This window comes from Tachyglossus aculeatus, chromosome 16, assembly GCF_015852505.1.
Source record: "Tachyglossus aculeatus isolate mTacAcu1 chromosome 16, mTacAcu1.pri, whole genome shotgun sequence".
NCBI lineage: Eukaryota > Metazoa > Chordata > Mammalia > Monotremata > Tachyglossidae > Tachyglossus > Tachyglossus aculeatus.
This window is the reverse complement of record NC_052081.1, coordinates 35,454,311-35,476,294: the sequence shown is the minus strand read 5'-3', so window position 1 is coordinate 35,476,294 and position 21,984 is coordinate 35,454,311. Positions and strand designations below refer to the sequence as shown.

Sequence of the window (21,984 nt, the reverse complement as noted above, 5' to 3'; positions counted from 1 at the left end):
ATAATAATAATGATGATAATAATAACAGCTGTAGTATTTAAGCACTCACTGTGTGTCAAGCACTGTACTAAGCAATGTACTAGGATAATCAGGCCCAACACAGTCCCTGTCCCAGATGAGGTTCACAATCTAAGTAGGAGGGAGGGCAGGTATTGAACTACCCTCAAGACTGTAAGCTTGTTGTGGGCAGGGAATGTGTCTACCAGTTCTGTTATATTGTATTCTCACAAGTACTTAGTATGGTGCTCTGCACACAGTAAGTGCATAATAAATACAGTTAACTGATTTTTCAGATGAGGAAACGGAGGCACTGAGATGCCAGAGGGCCCGTGCTCATCTCACTAGACCACACTGCTTACCATTTGGAAGCACCCAGGTCATCAGACCCACCCTCCTGGACCCACACACTGCAGGATGCAGAGTTCACAGCCACTTCCAAACCCTTTAGAATCTACAATATGGAACTAACAAATTTAGAAGATCAAGGTAAATACCTACGGTCTCCTCTTTTCCCCAACTCCAGTAACAAGTGGAGCACACTTCTGCACACCCTGCAAAACCCCTCAAAAATCCATAAGGTAAAATTAAAAAAAAGCATTAGAACAAGGAAGCCAGTGTCCCAGGACCTAGATGAATACAGAATCAATCATGGAGCCTCTCAGCCAGTATTTTATTCCATAGGCACTCCCTCGAGAGGTTCTCCAAAGGGCAAGAGACGCCCACCAGAGAGGAGCACTACCTTTCTATTAGGAAATACCCAGATCAAACTCCCACTGTTTGCACTGCCTCCTGACGTGACTAATCACATTAATGTCAAAACCAAAACACACTGTGCAAAATACCGGGTTAAGCAGAGATGCCAAAATTTCGAGTCACAGTGTCTACAGAGTCTCTGCATAGAGCAATATAGGAGGCAGGACTGGTGTGTGTATGTTTGGTAGGGGGCAGGGGAGGAATGGGGGAAGAGAAGTGGCGGCTAGAGGAGGATCTAAATTTCCTCAGCTTGAGGCAACAGGGGCTACACCAATACTACACACGTAACCAGCTCCGTTTTGCCCTGCCTGTTTCCCTGCTGAGGATTTAGCCCATAACAAACCCCGTACCTTTCTCTATCATACCCTTCTCTATCGCAGGGAAGCAGGAGGATCTGCTCAGAACAGACTCACCCAGCCCCGAACGTGGCATTCTACTCACCCGATTGCCTCGGAACAGCTTGCCTTTCATGATCCTCCTTCAATCTTCCCAACTTGGAGAAAGAAGCCTTCAATCTGTGCCCAAACACTTGTCAGCCCTTCTATTTAGTTTCGCTTTTTTTTTTTTTTCTTATTGTGGTGGGGAAGAATGAAAGAGATGGGTGGAAAGGCCCTGTAGCTATTTCTAAATCAGCCCTTTAACAACAACTGCCCGGGTTGGTTCTACCCTGGGTCCGTGGCTAGGACTGAAGGTGGAGAGGAGTGGCAATGCTATCCGAACGTCCCACTGCTCTGCCGACACCACCCTCAGACGCGAACGCTGGCACGACGAGGGTGCACGGCCCTTGTGTTCGCTGAGTTGGGTGTCGGCCTGACTCAGAAGCCGCTGCTGGCTGGGTCAGTGTTTATGCTTTTTGATGCACAAAAGAGGGAGAGTGTGTGGTGCATACTTGCGCAGACCGACCGGCAATGGACGACTGCTGAAACACAGGCTATGTACCCTAACTTCGCGAAACCTGGGTTCATCTGGTAGGACTGTCTATGCCTCTCCAGAAAACACTCACTCACTGGATCAATCAATAGTATTTGTTGAGTGCTGGCTGTGGGATCTACCCCTCCGCATTCCCGGGGGATGTATGTGTAAGACAGATTGGGGCTAGTGCTGGGACACTGTGTGAAAATAGACAGCTGGTGTGCCCATGTACCCACCCAGGTGTGCATGCTCTACTCCGGCAAGATGGGAGCATGTCTATCCATGTGCCGGCTGGTACTCTAGAAAAAAATAAAGAAAGCAGCAAGCCCCTCCAAGCCATTCAGACAATATCTGGGCCATTCATCATCCTGCATGGCATTACTGAGACCAAAACAGGGCCTCCTGGAACAGACGGCTTGCAAGAGAGGTCACCCTGTAAGCGCTGGCTGAGGCAGATCAACATTCTTCCTAAGGGAGGGGAGGGGAGGTGCAATGAAGGCAAGGGAGGGGAAAGAAATCTCCCAGAAGGAGAGTTAGGTCATTCCCTGCCCCCAGAAGAGGTGGCAAGAAAGATCTGGAACTTCCTAACCCACATTTTGCAGCCACCAAGAGGGACTTCAAAGCACTTGTTTCCTGAAGCTGTGGAGTAAGAGTCCCTGGATTTCCTAGGGAGGAGGACAGAGATCCCAGACAAAGCCAGAAGGGACCTAAACTCCCCCAGGGCAGACAGGGAAGTGGAGGCAGTAATTGCTAGCCTCGGCCAAGAGTGATCATGTGACACACCCTTTTACTCACCTTAGTACTGCCTCTCTTTGAAGGCCAAGTTCTGATTAACCAACTCTACTTTTCAACGACCAGAGAGAGGTTTCATCAAGCATTTGTCAGATGCAGGGCCTTGTACTAGGTGGGAGAGGCACCCAAGTGAGAGACAGAGAGCAGTTCTTGCCCTTAAGGAGCTTACAATCCAAAACGGAGGGCAGGCAGAGAGGGCAACAGCTGGGACCCAAGGAGGCAGAAGATGTCATCTTCCGACAACAGGCAGATACCAGGAATAATTTCTGTTTCCAAGCATTACCATTCAAAAGCAATTTCTTAAAAAAAAAATCATTGTTCTTCCAGAGTTATCTATACCAATGAGAAGAGAGAGTTTTCTAGCACGCATGTGTCCTGACACCGACATGCGCTCGGCTTGACATTCCATCCGAAGTTTAAAATCAATAAATAACTCCAAGGTTTAGTGCTCCAACAACATTCCAGCTCCGATTACCCCCCTTACAATCTCCCTAGTGTCTGAAAAGGACCCTCTCCCAGACGAGTTTAGAAAAAACACCCCACTACTGGTCATCCTCTTTTCAGGCAGAGCTGGGACACGGGCATAGCAATCAGTCAATCACTGTTATTTATTGAGCACTTACTATCTGCAGAGGGCTGCCGTAAGTGCTTGAGAGAGTACAATAAAACAGAACAGGCACGTTCCCTGCCCATAATGAGTTTGCAGTCTAGAGGGGGAGACAGACATTAATATGGATAAGTAATATATCATTTAAAGATATTTACAAAGGAAGCAGCTACCCCCGGACTCCATTCTTCTAGGGGCTCCTAGGAGCCAGCACGCAGGGAGGGATTGGGGGGCCAAGGAATGGAACAGGGTGTCACAATAGTGATGGAACAGGGGAGATTTGAGGAGCAGGACTTCCTTTGCTTCCGCAGAGCCGCCTCTCTCCGCAGCAAGGCTGAGTCGTTCAGTGAGCCAATTCCAGAGGCCTGGTTTTGGCTCAGATCCAGGGGGAGAGCAGTGGCACGGCAGAAGAAAAGGAAGTTACATGAGTCACTCTGCCCTATGGTGCGACCCCGCAACCGGGGGCCCGGAGCCCTCATGCCACCGCACGAGATTAATCCCGCCCTGCCAGCACATGCCTCGTTTCCCTCCTCCCAGACCCTTTATCTCAGGGTTTCTAGGAATCATCCTCCATAACTGGACCTGAACCATTAGTGATCAATGTCCTCACTTGCCAAGAGTCAGGCTTCCCAGCCCAGCCCCTGGGTGGGACTTCCAAGACCAAGTGTTCTGGTGCTCCAACCCCAAGAGTTTGGACTCCAGCCCTCCCAGAAGCAGATGTCAGCCCTGTTCACAAGCCAAGTCCCACAGCGAGGCCGAGACACTGGCCCCACCCCAGGGATCCGGATCAGTTTGGGCCCCATATGGTTGGAGGGAGGAGGACGAGGAAGGGGAAAGGAATAGTTTCTGTCCCAGAGGATTCATTCTGACACAGGAGCTGCCCGGTAGGGTCCAACCCAATCTGGGATTTTTCCGCACGTGCCGGGCTCTGGGGACGCAGGACTTGGATGTGCTGACCTGGGTTTGACCTGAATGAAACCGGTATGGCGGTCGGCCATTAAAGGGGGTCCTGGCCAGGGGGCATTATCGCCACCCCATCTAACCGCATCGGCTCCAGAAGCGGAAGCGAGTACACGAGGCACGCTGGATTTTCAGACAACCTTTCTGGTAAGTTTCCCATTCTGAGACAGGGAAGGGAGAGAGAAGGGGAGGAGAGGAGGGATCCTGTTTTTAATTACAATAATTTCATGCCTAGACTATGCAGGATATAGACGAAGAAACCCTTGAGACACATTGCAGGGTGTAACGTGCAGTCTGCATTTTTATGCCTTTTTTTAAAGCAAAAACTGAGTTGGAGGGTGCCCGGAGGGAACAGCAATCCTGCTCTATCAAGTGTCGTCTTCCTCCGACGGGCCTTCAGGGTGACCAGAAGGACAACAGCTCGCATCAGACTCTGCCCACCACTGCCCATTCCCTGTTTCTCAAACACACCCACACAGATTCATAGAGAGATTCTTTTCCACCCATGGTGCTGCAGCCCAGAAATATCACCCTCGCAGGGGCCGGTTCTGCCAATACATACACAGGGCTGCCCATCATTTGCTCCCACCCCCTCGTCTTCCTGTAACCCCGGCACTCCCTCAGCCAAGCCCGGCCTTTGGGTCTCGGCAACGGCTCTGGGAGAGTTAGCCAAAGCTCTGAGCAGGCTGAGTTGGGGGGCTAGAGGTCTAAAACCAAGATGGTGCCTGGTGGGCTTTGTCGGGGGGGAGGGTGCAGCTGTGTCCCTTTGTTGCTTATGTCTGTGGCACTGCTTCAGCTAAGATCCTGCTTCATTCGGACACAATCAGCAACTTCTCTAGTAAGGGAAGGCAGTGTGGCCTAGCAGAAAGAGCCCAGGACTGGGAGTCAGGAGACCTGAATTCTAATCCCAAATCTGCCACTGATATGTGACTTCAAGCAACACACAGCCTCTCTATGCTGTTGTATTTTCCTGAAAATATCTCCTTCAAACTGGAAACCTCATGCAGGATGGGGGCTGTGTCTGTTCTGATTAGCTCGTATCTACCCCAGTGCAAGCCGCAGAGTAAGTGCTTAATATTGTTATTATTTAGGACCTAATCCTCTTGCAGTGGACTAGTCGAAAGAGTTGGGGGCTGGGGGGGTCAGAGACCCTGAGTTCTACTCCCAGATCTGCCACTTACCTGATGTGTGACCTTGGGCAAGTCACAACTTCCCCATGCCTCAGTTTTCTCAACTGCTAAATGGGGATTCAATACCTGTTCTCCAGTCTACTTAGACTGTGAATCCCACGTGGTACAGAGGCTCTTTCTGACCTGATTAATTTGTATCTACCTTAGTCCTCAGTATGGTACGTGGCACACAACAAGCACTTAAGCATCACAATTATCATTATTACAGTGCTCTGCACACAGTAAGCGCTCAATAAATACAATTGAATGAATGAATTATTACTTCTCCCTTACGCCTCTGTTAGCCAGGCCCCCTTCCAGACTTTGGAGGGTGTTTTTTTTTTTGTGTGTGTGTGTGTGTGGGGTGTGTGTGTGTGTGTGTGTGTGTGTGTGTGTGGCATTTTGTAAGCACTTACTATGAGCCAGGCACTGTACTAAGCACAGGGGTGCATAAAAGCTAATCAAGTATAACACGGTCCGTGTCTCACTTGGGGTTCCCAGTCTTAATCCCCATTTTAACACCTGTCTACTTGTTTTGTGTTGTTGTCTGTCTCCCCCTTCTAGACTGTGAGCCCGTTGTTGGGCAGGGACCGTCTCTATGTGGTGTCGATTTGTACTTCCCAAGCGCTTAGTACAGTGCTCTGCACACCATAAGCGCTCAATAAATACGATTGAATAAATGAATTTTAAGATGAGGGTAACAGACACAGAGAAGTTAAGTGACTTGCCCAAGGTCACACAGCAGACCGGTGGTGGAACCGGGATTAGAACCCAGGTCTGTCTGACTCTCAGGCCTGTGCTTTAACCAGTAGGCCATGCTGCTTCTCTGCCGCCTTCACCTCAGCTCCCAAACACTCCCAATCAGCTGCCAAAATGGCCAGCTAGTCTTGGAGAAGCGGGGAGGGAGGCCTGATTTTCCCCGTTGTGTCCTAATAGGCCATGTGGACAAGATCAAAACGACAAAGGGCAGGGACCAGAATACCAGAGAACGAGACAAGGAAGGGGCTGGTAATGGAGCCTCACAACACAGTGTGCTCAGGTGAGTAATTCTGAAAATGGACCGATCAATAACCATTTTGGTCATTAGTAAGGAACGGTGATGGCACTTATTTTTAGAAGACCTGGACATACACTGGAAAATTCGGAGTATCCCAGGCCTTTCCATTCTACTTTTTGGATAGAATCCTGTTAGGGAGTTAGGGACCATCCTTTTTTTTTTAAAAATGATATTTGTTAGGTGCTTTCTGTGCCAGGTACTGTACTAAGCGTAGGGGTAAACTCAAGCTAGTCAGGTCCATGTCCCACCTGGGGCTCACAGTCACAATCCCCATTTTAAAGATGAGGTAACTAAGACACGGAGAATTGAAGCGACTTGGCTCAAGGTTACACAGCAGACAAATGGCTAAGGGGAATTGGAACCCAGGTCCTTATGGCTCCAGGCCCACGCTCTATCCCCTAGACTACACTGCTTCTCCTTCCGACAGCAAGTATCTACACGGAGAGACAGTTGTACGCGAGCACCAGTCTAGACACCCAAACTATTGCATTAGTTTTCCTTAAAGAAGGATTTGTCAGGAACGAGATCTCCCACCACGTTCTTGCAGAACTGAGTGTGGTTATCTACATGGCTCCAGAAACGCCAGTACTAACTCCATCTCCCACATCTCCTCCGTCCCGGGTTATTTTTGCTGTTTTCTGCCAAAAGCCAGCCCCTGTCATCCTCAGCCAAGGGATGTGGGCAGAAAAGGCCCTTCTAATCTTGGTCTCTATATGCTTAATGAAAGTGAAGTATTGTACTCAGGGCACAAAAGCAGAATTGTGTTTCCAGTCTGGGGGTGTGAGCGGCATATTATTTTCCAGTAGTATAAATAATTGAAAATTGAGTAAGATTACCAGAGCGGGTGTGTGCATGGGAACTCCCCAAGCTCCACTATTTGGAGGGTCCCTAGCCCTCAGGGAGGCTGAGGAGGGAGGTGTTTGAGGTTGAGGGTGGAACCAAAAGTGGGTGGCGGGAGGAAATACTGCCAGAAATGGTTTTAATTTTATATTTCAGGCCTAAAGGACAAATTGCCATTCCTAGTCACCAAGGAAAACCTTCACTTTTGAAAGGAAGAGGCATTCTTGAGGTTGGTGCCCAAAAGCTCTGCTGCATAATGATTGCAGGGAGCTGAACTTCAGTTCGGGGAAGGGAGCTCTGAAATGGAAAGTAAAAAAATGGGGACTTTGCTGGACAGTAAAAGTCTGAGGGCCTGGAAGAGAGCCCTGATATTTCTTCCTGTCTCTTCCTCTCACCTGCCACTTCCAGGCACCCCATAAGAATCAGTTTCAAATGGTGAAGGTTGGAGGAAAAGTAGGAGAAATAAGTTGGCTACGTGGTTAATGACCACCGCAGGGTGTGAAGGAAAACTGGCATTGTAGTGCTCACTGGCCCTGGCTTCGTGCACATTTGCACGATCGTGATTCCTGGCACTGTATAGTGAAGCTCATAAGCAGAAAGTTCCCTATTCTGCCATCAGGTACTCACCAACAGAGTGAAAACATGCATTCCGGCATGAATCCGCTCCAGTCCCCACCTGAGGGCAGGCAGGAATCCATCCAGGAGAGATGGGAGTCTATTCCTTCTGAAACACCTTTGGGTGTGGAGACTTCACAACTCCCCCACAATTCCAGGTCAGAGAGTAATGGCATAAATAGTGCAGGGCTAAGCACTTAGTACAGGGTTCTGCACACAGTAAGCATTTAATAAATACGAATGAATGAAAAAAGATTGAATGAATTAAGGGTTGTACTGGAGAGATGGAGAATGGATGGAGCAAATGAGGAAGAGCTACGTGAAGGAGGTGATGCCGAAGTTTTGGCTTAAGAGGGGAAGGGAGGCGATACGGTGGCCAGGAGTAGCTGAAAAGGCACCGTGGAGGGAGGGAGGATTGAGTATGAGAGGCTGAAACAAGATCAATTTGGCTGAAGCTGAGAAGATGTGTACCTTATTCAGAAGTTACTGTTGATAGGTAATGTCCGCAATGTCGGTAAAACGGATTTGACACCAGATCTGGGCCCTATCGACTACTAAGTGTTGATGCTAAATTCGGCTCCTTAGCACTCTGTCCAATGGTGCGAGTCAATCGATCATATCTAATGAGCACTTACTGTGTGCAGACCACTGTACTAAATGCTTGGGAGGGTACGATATAATAGAGTTGGCAGATACGTTCGCTGCCCACAACAAGCTGACAGTATAGAGGGATAGACTAAGAGAAAGACATCGAATCAAGATAGCTAGTTTGAGGCTGACAGTGTGGAACTGACATGGAAACAAGTTCCAGATCAAACTGAAGAACTACAGAACAATTGTTTTGTCCAACTTTCTTCATGTCTGGGAGACCTGGATCTAGTAGAATAACCACATCCAACTTTAGAGAAGCAGTGTGGCTTAGTGGAAAGAGCACAGGCTTGGGAGTCAGAGGTGGTGGGTTCTAATATCTGCTCTGCCAGCTGTGTGACTTTGGGCAAGGCACTTAACTTCTCCATGTCTCAGTTACCTCATCTGTAAAATGGGGATTAAGACTGTGAGCCCCACGTGGGACAACCTGATTACCTTGTATCTACCCCAGCGCTTAGAACAGTGCTTAGTAGTAAGCGCTTAACAAGTATCATTATTATTATACTGCACTCAGAAGGTGCTCAAATAAGTATGCTTGATTGACTGAGTCACCTCTAGGCAGTTAGATGACAAATTACACTTTGCCTAAGCATTTCTCATTCACCCAAATACAATGTGGAACTATTGCGTTGACAGGACTGTTTGCAGATCTCGGAATTACAAACATCTTAAGCGGCTAAAAAGCAATAAAATAGAACAATCATGTCTCCGTGCCCATTTTGGCCCTCTGCCTTAAACATAGCACAAAACGTGACTTTTAATGGACTGCTTTCCCTTTAAGAAATGGAAATCCTTTAGGGTCCTGCCAGGAGCTTGTCAATGTAAAGCCCCTGTAAAGGAGTTGATGCCTTAAGAAATGTCTCCAGGAGCAGGACAGGACTTGCCTGCAGCTGCCAGGGCCCCATCAGCAAGCAGCACATGGTCAGAATCATTCACTGTGGTTCCCAATTTTGAAGATTTGACCCCAGGGGGTCAAAGGGACTTAACCCCAAGGTGGGTCAACTCTACCCTGTTTTCTCCCCACCTCTTACATGGGCCACGTCCCTGGATCGGATCTGGCAAAGTCTCAACAGGTGGAGAAAAGCTCAGGAAGGGACCTTTTTAATCAACAAATTTGATCTCAGTCCATGTATGTAATAATAATAATAATAATAATAATGGCATTTATTAAGTGCTTACTATGTGCACAGCACTGTTCTAAGCGTTGGAGAGGTTACAAGGTGATCAGGTTGTCCCATGGGGGGCTCACAGTCTTAATCCCCATTTTACAACGGAGGCACAGAGAAGTTAAGTGATTTAACCAAAGTCACACAGCTGGCCATTGGCAGGGCCGGGATTTGAACCCATGACCTCTGACTCCAAAGCCCGTGCTCTTTTCCACTGAGCCAGACAGCTCATCTACCTTTTTTTCCCCTCCTCCACTGGTCTTTATACTTTGCCTCTTGAAATCCAAAACGCTTTGTAATTCCACACTCTAATGTAGCTACCTTCTCGGATTCCCCCACATCCAAGGAGTGAGGGAGTGCTGCTCAGGGAGGACAGAAAGCAGGCAAAGAGATCTTGTTCTCTAATCACATATGACAACCCCTCTCTTTCCAGCAGCAACAAGCCACCTCCCCAACCTTGGGCAAGAACCCAAGGTGAGAAAGAAATTTGGGAGATTGCAGGGAGCCTGAAGAGTGAACTCAGAGCAACATTCCCTTTGGGAGCCTTCATCCCTCTCCCCTGCCCATTCTGAGTCTCACTCTTAGCAATAGAAATGGGCCACGCAATGTAGGGAGGAGGCTTATGCTTTGTTAATTATGAGCTCATCTTTTCACCACTGCTGCCCTGCCCTTTGAGACCCCTTTAAGGGATAGGCCCACCCATCTCCACGGGACCCCTGTGTGCATAACTGAGAGTATGGTCTTAGAGTCTAGGCCACTTACACCTGAGCCCTTTCCTTCTGGGAAAAAGCTGAAAGCTGGATCTGGTTTGTTCCCAGACTGATTTCTAGGGAATGGTGGGGCTAACTTTTACCCATTACTAATGCTGTTTCCATGCCGTATCCCACCCACGCTTCCTCGGAAATCAAAATGCAAGATGAATCTCCTAATCTCTCCTAGAGCTGTCAGTCAGAAAATGGCTATTGGTAGGTGGAAAAAGGCAGGATGAGAAAGACAGATTCCCACAGAGAGAAAAAAAATAGGAGTGTGAAACAAGATAATTTCTTTAAGCAAATCTAAAGTAATTTCTCATCCTGAGCTGCTCAAAGGACCCTAGAAAAGGAGTCTCCAACACTGCCCAAATATTTACTTAACTCATTAATTGGCATATGTTTAGACTAATGGGGAGTGAAGCGGGGGGGACAGCATCATTACACCGACTGTTCACTCAAGAAATTATTCTAACCCAACTTGTAAGTTGCGATAAGGTTGTGAAACACACTAGCAAGAGTTGGGGGGGATTCATAAGGACTTTAGTTCTCCCTCAACACTGAGCCAGGATATAGACAGAGACACAGCTTCAGAGCACAGATATTTGCAGGAGTTAGCAGCCTGGTTCAGGTTCGAATTGAGAGCAAGGAAATTCAGGCTCCCTCTTAGATCCACAAAGCAGTGCAAAAGCCCGGGCTGGGACCCCTCAAGTTAGGCACGTCTCCCACCAGGACCCTCTAAATAAAACAGTAAGTACACAATAGTCACCTTGCACCTGTTGGGACCACAAGTCCCAGGGAGACCTCAGATCTAGTCACTCTAACGCACGACTCACAGTCCGTATATACGTAGGTGCTTACAGGAGTCAATTTGGACATGACGCCTCGGAACTGAGCCTGGGCCAGGATGGGCCCAGAGTTTTGGCCTGGGTGGCCATCTGGGCCCCTTCACTTCCTGACTTCCTTTTAACCCAAAGGTTATTGAAACATCACAGCTTTCTTTAGTGCTTCTGGAGCCAGTCTGCCACCCAGCTCTACACGGGGCAGTCCCTCACCAATCATGTAGAAGTGGTTTTGGGCAGAGCACAGATCCAATGACCCCTTCCAAGAGTTGGGAGTCTCTATCCCGCTTTCTCACAGCAAATGAGATCTCATTTTGAAATCAGAAGGACCCCACAGGCTCATGTTGAAAACAGACCAGATAATTATCCCCTAAATTATTCCCTTCTGCTATCAAAATGTGGCTTACCAAAAAATCTAGATTTAAACAACAGGTCAGCAATATTTTGGTCCTCTTCCAACTAGGTTTGGGTCTCCATGTTTATCTGCCTGCTTGTTCTGTAAATGTGTCTCGAACTTGATACTGAAGGTGCCAATTTCCTTTAATTTTATTTTAATGGTAAGGCATAATGCACAATGTGGACACTTGCTAAATGCTTTTGGGATTCAGTTCCCAATTTAGGGAAAACTCTTAAAATGTTTCTGGGTACGCATCAAGATGGTATTTGATTTAACAGTATTTGAGTACATTCTGGGGCAGAACACTTGCTAGAGGTTTGGGAGAATTCAACAGAAATAATTGGGGAAAGGTATTCAGTTAACCAAGAGTATCTATTGAGCACCTACTGCATGCAGGATGCTTGGGAGAGTACACCAGAATTAGATGTCATGCCCAACCTATAGGAGTTTGCAATCAAAACTTTCTATTCAGACTCATAAACAGTCACAGGCTCAAACTAAAGAACGGTCCTGCTTCCCCTATACAACCTTCAAATGTCTTTGGTTGACTGATGAAAATGAAGTTTATTAGACCCAGGACCTCAAAAGTCAGACTTCCAGTGTTTCAATCCGTTAGTAAAAATCGGAAGAGGTAGAAAGGGAAGGGTGGTATTTTAAAACATTCAGGGCAATAAAGTCCTAGTTTTATTTATGTTGCCACCACTTCTCACCCTCTCTCTTCCAATAAGGACCGGCTCACTCTCAACTACTTATTTTGGCTAAGCAAGCCTTCTCAGTTTGACCAAGTTATAGTGACTCCTTTCTAGAATGTGAATCCCTTGAGAGCCAGGGACCGTGTCTAAATCCCACCTTGTATTCCTTCTCAGGACTTAGTACACAGTGCTCTACACATACTAAGCACTTAATACTATTACTACTACCTCCTTGTGGAGCAAATTAAACATTTGGGGAGCAAAATGTGAAATCTGAGTAGCTCAAACATGAAAGCCAGCTGAAAAAGCAGTGCACCCTAATGGAAAGAGCACGGGCCTGTGTTCTAATCCCAGCTGTCGATTGCTTGCTGTGTGACCATGGGCAAGTCACTTAACTTCTCTGTGCCTCAGTAACCTCATTTGTAAAATGAGGATTAAATCCTTCCCCATCCAATTGAGACTGTGAGCCCCAGGTGGGACAGGAACTGTGTCCAACCTGATAACTATCTATCCCACCCTTGGAACAGTACGTGACACATAAGAAGTGCTTAACAAATACTGTTAGAAAACAGAAAACAGTCAGTTTGGAGGGATTCAGGGTTCTGGCAAGAGAGCATTAGTATGGTTGACTTGAGTATGATGCTGCAGGCTGGAGGACCATACAGGGTTTGGCTTAAGCCGCATCAATCTTTGAGAAACATTAAGGAAATTAAGTCATTTGGATGAGAATTAAATCCCCAAATCCCAATTGACTTCAGCAACACTGTTGTAGAAAATTTTGTTCACAGTGACTATGAAGATAATAGCACTGAACAGTTGATTTTGGGAGCCCAGAGGCAGATACAGGAAGACAAGTTATGGGAATGGATAGAAGTTGATATGATTATCAGAATAATGAACACTTAAGTTTCACCTGTCAGGCCACTACCCTTCCCACCTCTCTCAGTCTCACCCTGCCAACAAAATGTAACCCGAAACAGATTTTGTTGGCTTAAGGGGAGAGAAAAAAAAAACTAACCCTCACAAACATCCATGACTAATACAGCCATATCAGCCACCCTGAACAACCACAACTCATCTCTCCCGAGCTTTCAAAGCCATGGGGTGATACCACTGTAACTCAATCTATGAAAACCGAGAGCTAAGGACACGGCAATGGGAAAGATGGTGAAATCAATTTGTTCCTCACCTTAAAAGAAGGGCCCTGCGTACCCTCTGACCCTGGAAAGCTAAGAGAAATCCTATCCTGTCCTCCTCTTCTCTTTATGGCAGTGGAGGAGTATTTCAAGCCTTGCTCTTCTAAATCAGATTGGCTCATGATATGGGGGTGGAATATTCTGAAGGGGGGTCACCTGTCAGATTGAAACCAGGGTTTTATGACCTGATGGCCCATTGCCCTGATGGGTCCCTTCTACAGGGCAGATACTTATTTATTTATCTTACTTGTACATTTCTATCCTATTTATTTTATTTTGTTGGTATGTTTTGTTCTATTCTCTATCTCCCCCTTTTAGACTGTGAGCCCACTGTTGGGTAGGGACTGTCTCTATGTGTTGCCAATTTGTACTTCCCAAGCGCTTAGTACAGTGCTCTGCACATAGTAAGCGCTCAATAAATACGATTGATTGATTGATTGATTGATAACCAAAATCTGGCTCCCTTTTCCATCTATTTAGCAGTCGGGTCGGGATGTCCCCCGAACACAAAACACTGTCCTGGTTGTTGAAGTTACTTGAAAGAGGGAAGAAAAACCAAAAAACAAAAACCAGACATGCTCTCTTCTATCAGTGTTTGCAATAGGGGAGTCAGAATTAACACACATACACAATACTAGCTGATAAAAATCACAAGTGGCAGAAATTTAGAACACAACAGATTGAACGGTTAAAGAACAGAAGCCTACCTATAAAATAACCAGCCACAAATACGTACCAAGAAGATTGTGGCAGGGCGGGAGGTGTGCTTAGGTTCGGTTAGGGGAGATCCAGAAAGGCTTCATTGAGAAGCTCAGTCTCTAGTCAAGTTGAGAAGGAGAAAGGGAAAGGATGTGGTTTGATGAAGAGCATTTCATATCCCTATATCCCTTTCCACGCGAAGCTTTTGCTCAGAGAGCACCTCTCCCTTCGCGAAGGCAGAATACCACATAGGTCTGTCCTCAGCAATTCATTCCCAGTTTGAGGCACTGTTTTACCATGTCCTTAAAACACTTCCTCTGTCCACCTTGCTTTTAGTTGCCCAATTTCAGCCTCCTATACAGCAGCTGTTTGGATATCCTGCTGTCACTCGCTCTCCTCACCTCTTCTCACCCAGAGTAACTACATCAAGGTGGGCATAGCTTCAATGCTAGAAAGCATAGCTTCAATGTTAGAAAGCATCTCGCCTCTAACCCAGAGCAACTATAAAGTGAACATAGCTTCAATGCTAGAGAGCTGACCTCGTTCCAGAATTCTACTATTCAGATAAGTTCTAAGGAAGACAATTCTTGTTACTGAATGTAGGATGCGCTAGAGGAGGCGCTTGGGGAAGCAGTATGGCACAGTGGCTAGATCCTGGGCATCAAAAGGTCATGGGTTCTAATCCCAGCTTTGCCACTTGTCTGCTGTGTGGCCTTGGGTAAGTCACTTCCCTTCTCTGGCCTCAGTTCCCTCATCTGTAAAATGGAGGTTGAGACCGTGAGCCCCACGTGGGACAGGGACTGTCTCCAACCCGATTTGCTTGTATACACCCCAGCGCTTAGGACAGTGTCTGGCACACAACGAATACCACAATTATTATCATTATTATTGTTATTTGAGGTAGAGAGACTAGCCCACTGCCCCACCAGGGCCCAGGTCTTATTCTAGCAGAAGCGCTCATCGTCTATAATGTCTTTTCTCTGAGAGATCAGGGTGAGTACCAGATTCTGGGGATCATCCCGATAGGAAGAACGTTGGATAAGCTCATGGTGGGCAGGGAATATGTCTGTTATCTTGTGTTGTACTCTTCCAAGTGCTTAGTACAGTGCTCTGTACACAGTAAGCACTCAACAAATTCAGTGGATTGACTAATGAATAAAGCCAGGATTGAAATTCCATGAGTGCCAAACGGAAGCTATTGCCTCACAAGATTGGGACTTCCAACTGGCTGGAAGACCAGATAAATCACTCTGCCAGGGTCAAGGCCTCTCTCAATAATCTGGGCCAGAATCACTACAATGCTGGAGTCAAAGATTCAAAGAAAAGATATTCCAGTTCAAGCCATTTCCCACTAGTTCCCAAACTCATCCAAACCCATCACGATGAGAGCCATCACTCCTCTATGAACAACTCCGATCCCAATAATCGTCACGGATGAGGTGTCTGTCAGCCACTGTTTGAGGACAACAATAGGTGCGCTATAAATAGGCACAGGAAGCTAGAGGGGTTCCTGGAATCTCCAGGAAAGAAAGGGTTAAAGCAGAGCCAATTTCGTTCCTTTCTCATGGTGTTTTGTAGTGAGGGAAGGCAAAAGGGATTGAGGGAAGAGGGGAAAGTGTGGTGCAGCATTAGTTTTCCACTAGCTTTTGGGGCCCCCTCTCACTTATCAATGAGACCTTTCAGGACTCACTCTCCCCAATTGAGATATCATTTCCTGTCCAACACACTAACTCCATTGATAATTTCAGCCTGATGGGAACTCTGCAAAGCCCCACCAGCTAAGGCCAGAAGACCCAGAAGAACGTATATATGGAAACAGAACTGGAATTTACAAGGGGAAGAGAAAAAAAAAATTGGGTGAGAAGGGGATGAAGGGGTCACAACCCCCAGGAATTTACAAATTGAAACAAAAATTGTTCAAAGAACCACGAACTTTAAAAACTACAGCCTTACCATTTACCTCCTCATCTCAAAGGACAACACTAGAAAGTGGAAGGCAGAGAATGCTTTTCCCCAGCACCAATGCATATTGGGTGGGGGCAGAATGAATTTTTCACCTCATCACTTCAGAGTCACAATATAGGCACAAAGCACATCTGTGTGAGATTGATTATCCTTCAGAGAAACTCAAGACGCTGCCATTCTCCTTGCTTATGGTGCATTGCAGTGATGGAAATCAAGGCTTGAGGAAGCTGAAATGCCATCCCCATGTGCTCTAAGGTACTGAAACAAAATCAGGGAATCATAGGGCTGGAAGATCCTCAGGTACACACCTACAGAGGCTTCTGTCTCCAGGAGGCTAATGCCCAGTTCACATGGGACAGCAGGTTACATTTTCTTTTCATAAAAGATTTTCAAGAACAGCCTATTTCAGGATCTAAACATCAGTCAGTTTCTCCCTTGTGATTAAATGAATTCCCAGTTGTCAGGACTTCAATCCAAATACCCTCAAGAATTGGGGTATCACCCCGATTAGAATATCGGGGTATTCACCATCTTTCTTTTTCCTAATTCTGGGATCTTTAAATGAAAAGTGCTCTCGAAGGGGCAGAAGAGGTTATTTCAGAGTGAGAAGATAGCTTAGAAAATCCGGAAATACAGTGAAATGGAACCAAATCATAGATTAAACAAGTTACCTGAAGGTCAAAGAACTTGCTGTACCGCCGATAGATGATCTGGGAAGTAGAGTCTGACCACGATACATTGATGATATACACCTGTGAGGGAAGAGAAAAAGACTTGTCAACTTCAGCATAAAGAATAGGACCATTTCATGTTTCTGAGATCTAAAATTCCACTTCCAGTTTCAATCTGGATTTCTAAAGACAGCCACATCTGAGTTTACAAGCAGTTTCCCTTTTTGTTCCCCAATTGCCGAATTTACCTCATGACAAGATAAGCCTGAAAACTTCAATCATTTTGTTTGTAAATGTTACACCTAGCTCTGCACCGTGAGTCAGAGGTGACAGGATTGTTTCCAACTGTTAAAAATAGTAGAAAACCGAGATCTAATGGCATTCCTACAAAAATCCATAGGCCAAAAGAGGAGTTGATGCTTAGATATCTATCTGCACGAGCTGTTTCTCCACGCATGAGCAGGGAAGAAATGTTGAAGGACTTCAAAGACACTCACATAATCACCATCTTTAAGAAGAAAGGAGAGAAAACTTACTGTAGAAACTCCTAGAGTAGTTTAGCTGGAAAGGTGCCAGCCATTGTCCTGTTGGATCCTTAATCTAAAATGTGGTGTCTGACAAAGGCAGCAGAGCAGACACCATCTTCTCATTTCAAAAGATTTGGAAGATAGCAAACAACCAATACCCTATACTGAGGCTTAACGTTATACTCAGCACTTGGGAGAATTCCAAGGAATTAGTAGGCAGGATCCCTGCCCTCAGAGAATTTACAACCTAGCAGGGGAGAGAAACAGTAGAATAAATCACAGATAAGAAATAATAGAATGTAAAGATATGCACACAAATGCCATGGAATGGTAGGGGGTGGATATTCAAGTGAATAGGTGATGCTAAAGTTTTGGGTTTAGGATAAGGAGGTGAGATAAGGTGTTAATAGCAACTCTTACAAAAGCTTCTGACCCCAACTATAGTCTGAGGTTTGCCAACTACTAGGCAAATTTGGGGTCTCCCCAGCAATGTAGCTGGGTCAAGGAGAGTTGAGATTGCCCTGATGCTTTCCCTATCACTGCTGGAATAAAGCGGGGCTTCTTGCATGGTTTTTCTGTTCAACTGCCCAATTTGATGCTGCCCACTTTGAAGATGTGATTAGGGAATTGGAAACTGGAGTCAGAATCTGCTTCCAAAGCAATGGAAAACACTTCCAACTTAATGGGTAACAAGCATTGTTCTAAGTATATGAGGCACATCATCTTGGCTGCTGACTGTGCTCTGGACACCAACCCCCCCCCCACCATGCTGATGGTTATAAACCACTTTTCAGTAGCTGCACAACACTTTGGGCCAACAGTAAGCCTGATGAACAAACCAAGATTATCATAATAATGGCATTTATTAAGCGCTTTCTATGTGCAAAGCACTGTTCTAAGCGCTGGGGAGGTTACAAGGTGATCAGGTTGTCCCACCGGGGGCTCACAGTCTCAATCCCCATTTTACAGATGAGGTCACTGAGGCACAGAGAAGTTAAGTAACTTGCCCAAAGTCACAAAGCTGACAACTGGAGTCGGTATTTGAACCCATGACCTCTGATTCCAAAGCCCGTGCTCGTTCCACTGAACCACACTGTTTCTGTACCAGCCTGCACCAGTAACCCTAAAAGGAGTTTCCAGAACTCTTGTGTTTATTTGTTCCCATCTCCAGCACTTGTGTATATGCTTATTCAACTAAACATTCAATTATTTATTTTCATTACTCCCATTGTAAATATTTTTATGCATGCTCCCACCTGCCCTCCCCTTCCATCAGAGCCAAGGATCCTTGTGGACACAGAGCATATCATTTTCTTGTGCTGTACTCTTCCAAGAACCTAGTACGATGCATTGCTCCCGTTGGCTGCTCAATAACTGTGACTATTACTACCAGAGGTTTTCTCTGCAACACAAAATTTTACGCTGCCCGCCACATTCTGCTAGACAGCAATAGTCGAAACCAAAACAAGAAGGGTAACAGTTGGGCAATCACAAAGCACCGAGTTTCACAGACTAAGTCTATTAGAGAAAAACGTCCCATGAGGCAAACTTGGTAGATCCAATAAATGTTATCATTATTATTATTATTATATATTTATTATATATTTATTATTTATTTATTTATTTTACTTGTACATATCTATTCTATTTATTTTATTTTGTTAGTATGTTTGGTTTTGTTCTCTGTCTACCCCTTTTAGACTGTGAGCCCACTGTTGGGTAGGGACTGTCTCTATATGTTGCCAACTTGTACTTCCCAAGCGCTTAGTACAGTGCCGTGCACACAGTAAGCACTCAATAAATACGATTGATTGATTGATTAATAGTGGGAAGCAGTGTGGCTCAGTGGAAAGAGTCCGGGCTTTGGAGTCATAGGTCATGGGTTCATATCCCAGCTCTGCCACTTGTCAGCTGTGTGACTTTGGGCAAATCACTTAACTTCTCTGCGCCTCAGTTACCTCATCTGTAAAATGGGGATTAAGACTGTGAACCCCCTGTGGGACAACCTGATTACCTTGTATCCTCCCCAGCGCTTAGAACAGTGTTTTGCACATAGTAAGCGCTTAATAAATGCCATCATTATTATTAATAGTAGGCAAGTTGCTTAGCTTCCCTGTGCCTGTTTCCTCATCTGCAAAAAAAAAATAAAAAATGGGGATATGATAACAGTTCTCCTCCTGCTTAAACAGTGAGCCCTATGTGGGACACAGATTCTATTTGTAAGCTATTACATAGCTATAATTCCATTTGTTCTGACAATTTTGACACCTGTCTCCATGTTTTGTTTTGTTGTCTGTGAGCCCATTGTTGGGTAGGGACCGTCTTTAGATGTTGCCGACTTGTACTGCCCAAGCGCTTAGTACAGTGCCCTGCACACAGTGAGTGCTCAATAAATACAACTGAATGAATGAATGAACGGATTGGGTCTGATGTGATTGTACTGCATCTGCACCAGTGTGTTTAACAAACATCATGATTACATTTTAGACTGTAAGCCCACCTTTTAGACTGTGAGCCCACTGTTGGGTAGGGACTGTCTCTATATGTTGCCAACTTGTACTTCCCAAGCGCTTAGTACAGTGCTCTGTACACAGTAAGCGCTCAATAAATGCGATTGATGATGATTATCATTATTATTGTTATCATCAAGATAATCAATGTCTAAGATGACTGATAGGCACCTTATCAGAGTACCTTATTTCTCCCTTGGCAAAACAGATACTTCAGAAATGTCCAGAAACCCTCTCCCCGCTTGCTGCCGTGCGACGGAGGATGACACTCTGCCCTGCCTGCAGTCTCATCCATCCTCTGGTGGAAAAGCATCTTGAAACCGTGCTGCAGCTGCTTCAGCCGCCAGGATTAGCTCTTTCCAGTGGCCGCCAGAGCCTTTCTCCCGTTCCCTGTCCGTCTCCCACGGCCCTGGGAAGCCGGCCCTGAGTTTCCAGGGGACACCCCGCTCTCAGGCTTAGCCGCAGCACAGAGGGACATCAGACAAAGCTGTGGGTCAGAATCCACAGATGTAAACAAAGCGCCTGCCTATGCTCTAACTCCAGAAATACGAGGAGTAAACAAAAGATAAGGCCCCGGGCAGGAGTCGGGGATAGCAGGGCAGCTTCTGGGCCCTCCCGGACAACTGCACAGTCCTAGGAGGGTTCGCTTTCTTCCCAGTGACAAAGAATAGACGGTCATTGCCAGTGTTGAGGGATGCCAACCCAAGGTCTCCCTCCTGGCCAGATTCCACCTACATCAGAGCCTGTCACACACTTGGTGAGCCGTCGGGTCCCAGCTTCGGGGCTCTGCGGAGACTAAAAACGGATTTTTCCGAGGGAGCAAAAATGAAAGGGGCGAGAGAAAGAGGAAAGGGCAGGGGTCAGTTGACTATCAGCACCACTGGAACCATCTTCCACCACCGCAGAAGCCAAGTACAGTGATAGTAGGGATCAGCTGGAGTCTCTCGGGAACTTTGAAATAAGATAACTAACTTCCAACAGAGCCGCTTTGCGGTTGTGTTTCTGGGTTGGAGTTTTCCTTCCAAGGTTTATGCTGTGGGAAGATTGTTTTCTCCCTTCATCTAGAACAGTGATATTTACAGAGCTTTTTCTGGGGACCCCCACCTGCCTGTCTCCCCCAAATTCTAGTCACTTTCCCCTCTTCTGCAATGAAGGTTAGGAGCCTGGGCTCCCTCCTCTGCTTTCCCATTCCTCTTAAAAAGGGAGCCCCTCAACAGATGCCCTCATAAAACCATAACGTAAATCTAATCTCATGTACACAAAGGATCAGGCTCTACCGTACTTGCTGCTGCAACATTCCTCAGAATCCTTCACTAAGGAAACCAAGCTCTGTGCGTTGAAGGGAAGGGCTACAATCATCCTTCCCTAGTAAGGGCTCCACCACTGCGTTTACCCCATCTTTTCCAATAAGAAAAGGAGAAACTGTGGTCTAGAGGAAAGAGCACGGGGCTGGGAGTCAAAGGACCTGGGTTCAAATCCCAACTCTGCTATTGACTTGCTGCGTGACCTTGGGCAAGTCACTTTGCTTTTCTGTGCCTCATCTGTAAACTGGGGATTCATGCCTGTTCTCCCTCCTACTTAGGCTGTGAGCTTGACACATACTAAGCACTTAAACATAAATAACAATATCAATAATATCCATGCAATTAGATTTTGGTTCCCAAGTCCCTTCCCATTATGTGGAATCAAACAAGTATTTAAGCCACAGCGAGGCCTGGCCGGGATTCTCTTCGATGGCTGATTCCGTGTAATTTATTATTCCATTTCTCTAAGGCCTTTCTCTACAGCTCACATTTTATGAGCAAGAATGGGGGAGTGCAGGTTCCACCCTTTGCCAAAGGAAAGCACCATCCGGGTGAGAAGTCATGGACTACTGAGGTCCAAATAATAATAATAATAATGATAGCATTTATTAAGCGCTTACTATGTGTTAGTATGTTAGCATGTTTGGTTTTGTTCTCTGTCTCCCCCTTTTAGACTGGGGCTCACAGTCTTCATCCCCATTTTACAGATGAGGTCACTGAGGCACAGTGAAGTGACTTGCCCAAAGTCACACAGCTGACAATTGGCAGAGCTGGGATTCGAACCCATGACCTCTGACTCCAAAGCCCAGGCTCTTTCCACTGAGCCAAAATGCCACCGGGTCTCAGTTGATTGTGGAAGGAAGATTTTTTTGGACATTCTCCAGTTCCACTGACCCAGGGCCAGAGGGTAACC

General features: G+C 46.2%; 1 protein-coding gene across 3 annotated transcripts in view; it reads right to left on the bottom strand.

Annotated features, from left to right (window-relative positions):
* The window catches only part of SH3PXD2A (SH3 and PX domains 2A), a 296,411-nt gene that overhangs the window by 226,662 nt on the left and 47,765 nt on the right, over positions 1-21,984 (bottom strand). For all 3 annotated transcript variants that reach the window (XM_038757700.1, XM_038757702.1, XM_038757701.1), the window contains exon 2: positions 16,731-16,811. In XM_038757700.1, coding sequence (XP_038613628.1) covers positions 16,731-16,811 — 81 coding nt within the window. The remainder of the gene's footprint in view (positions 1-16,730; positions 16,812-21,984) is intronic.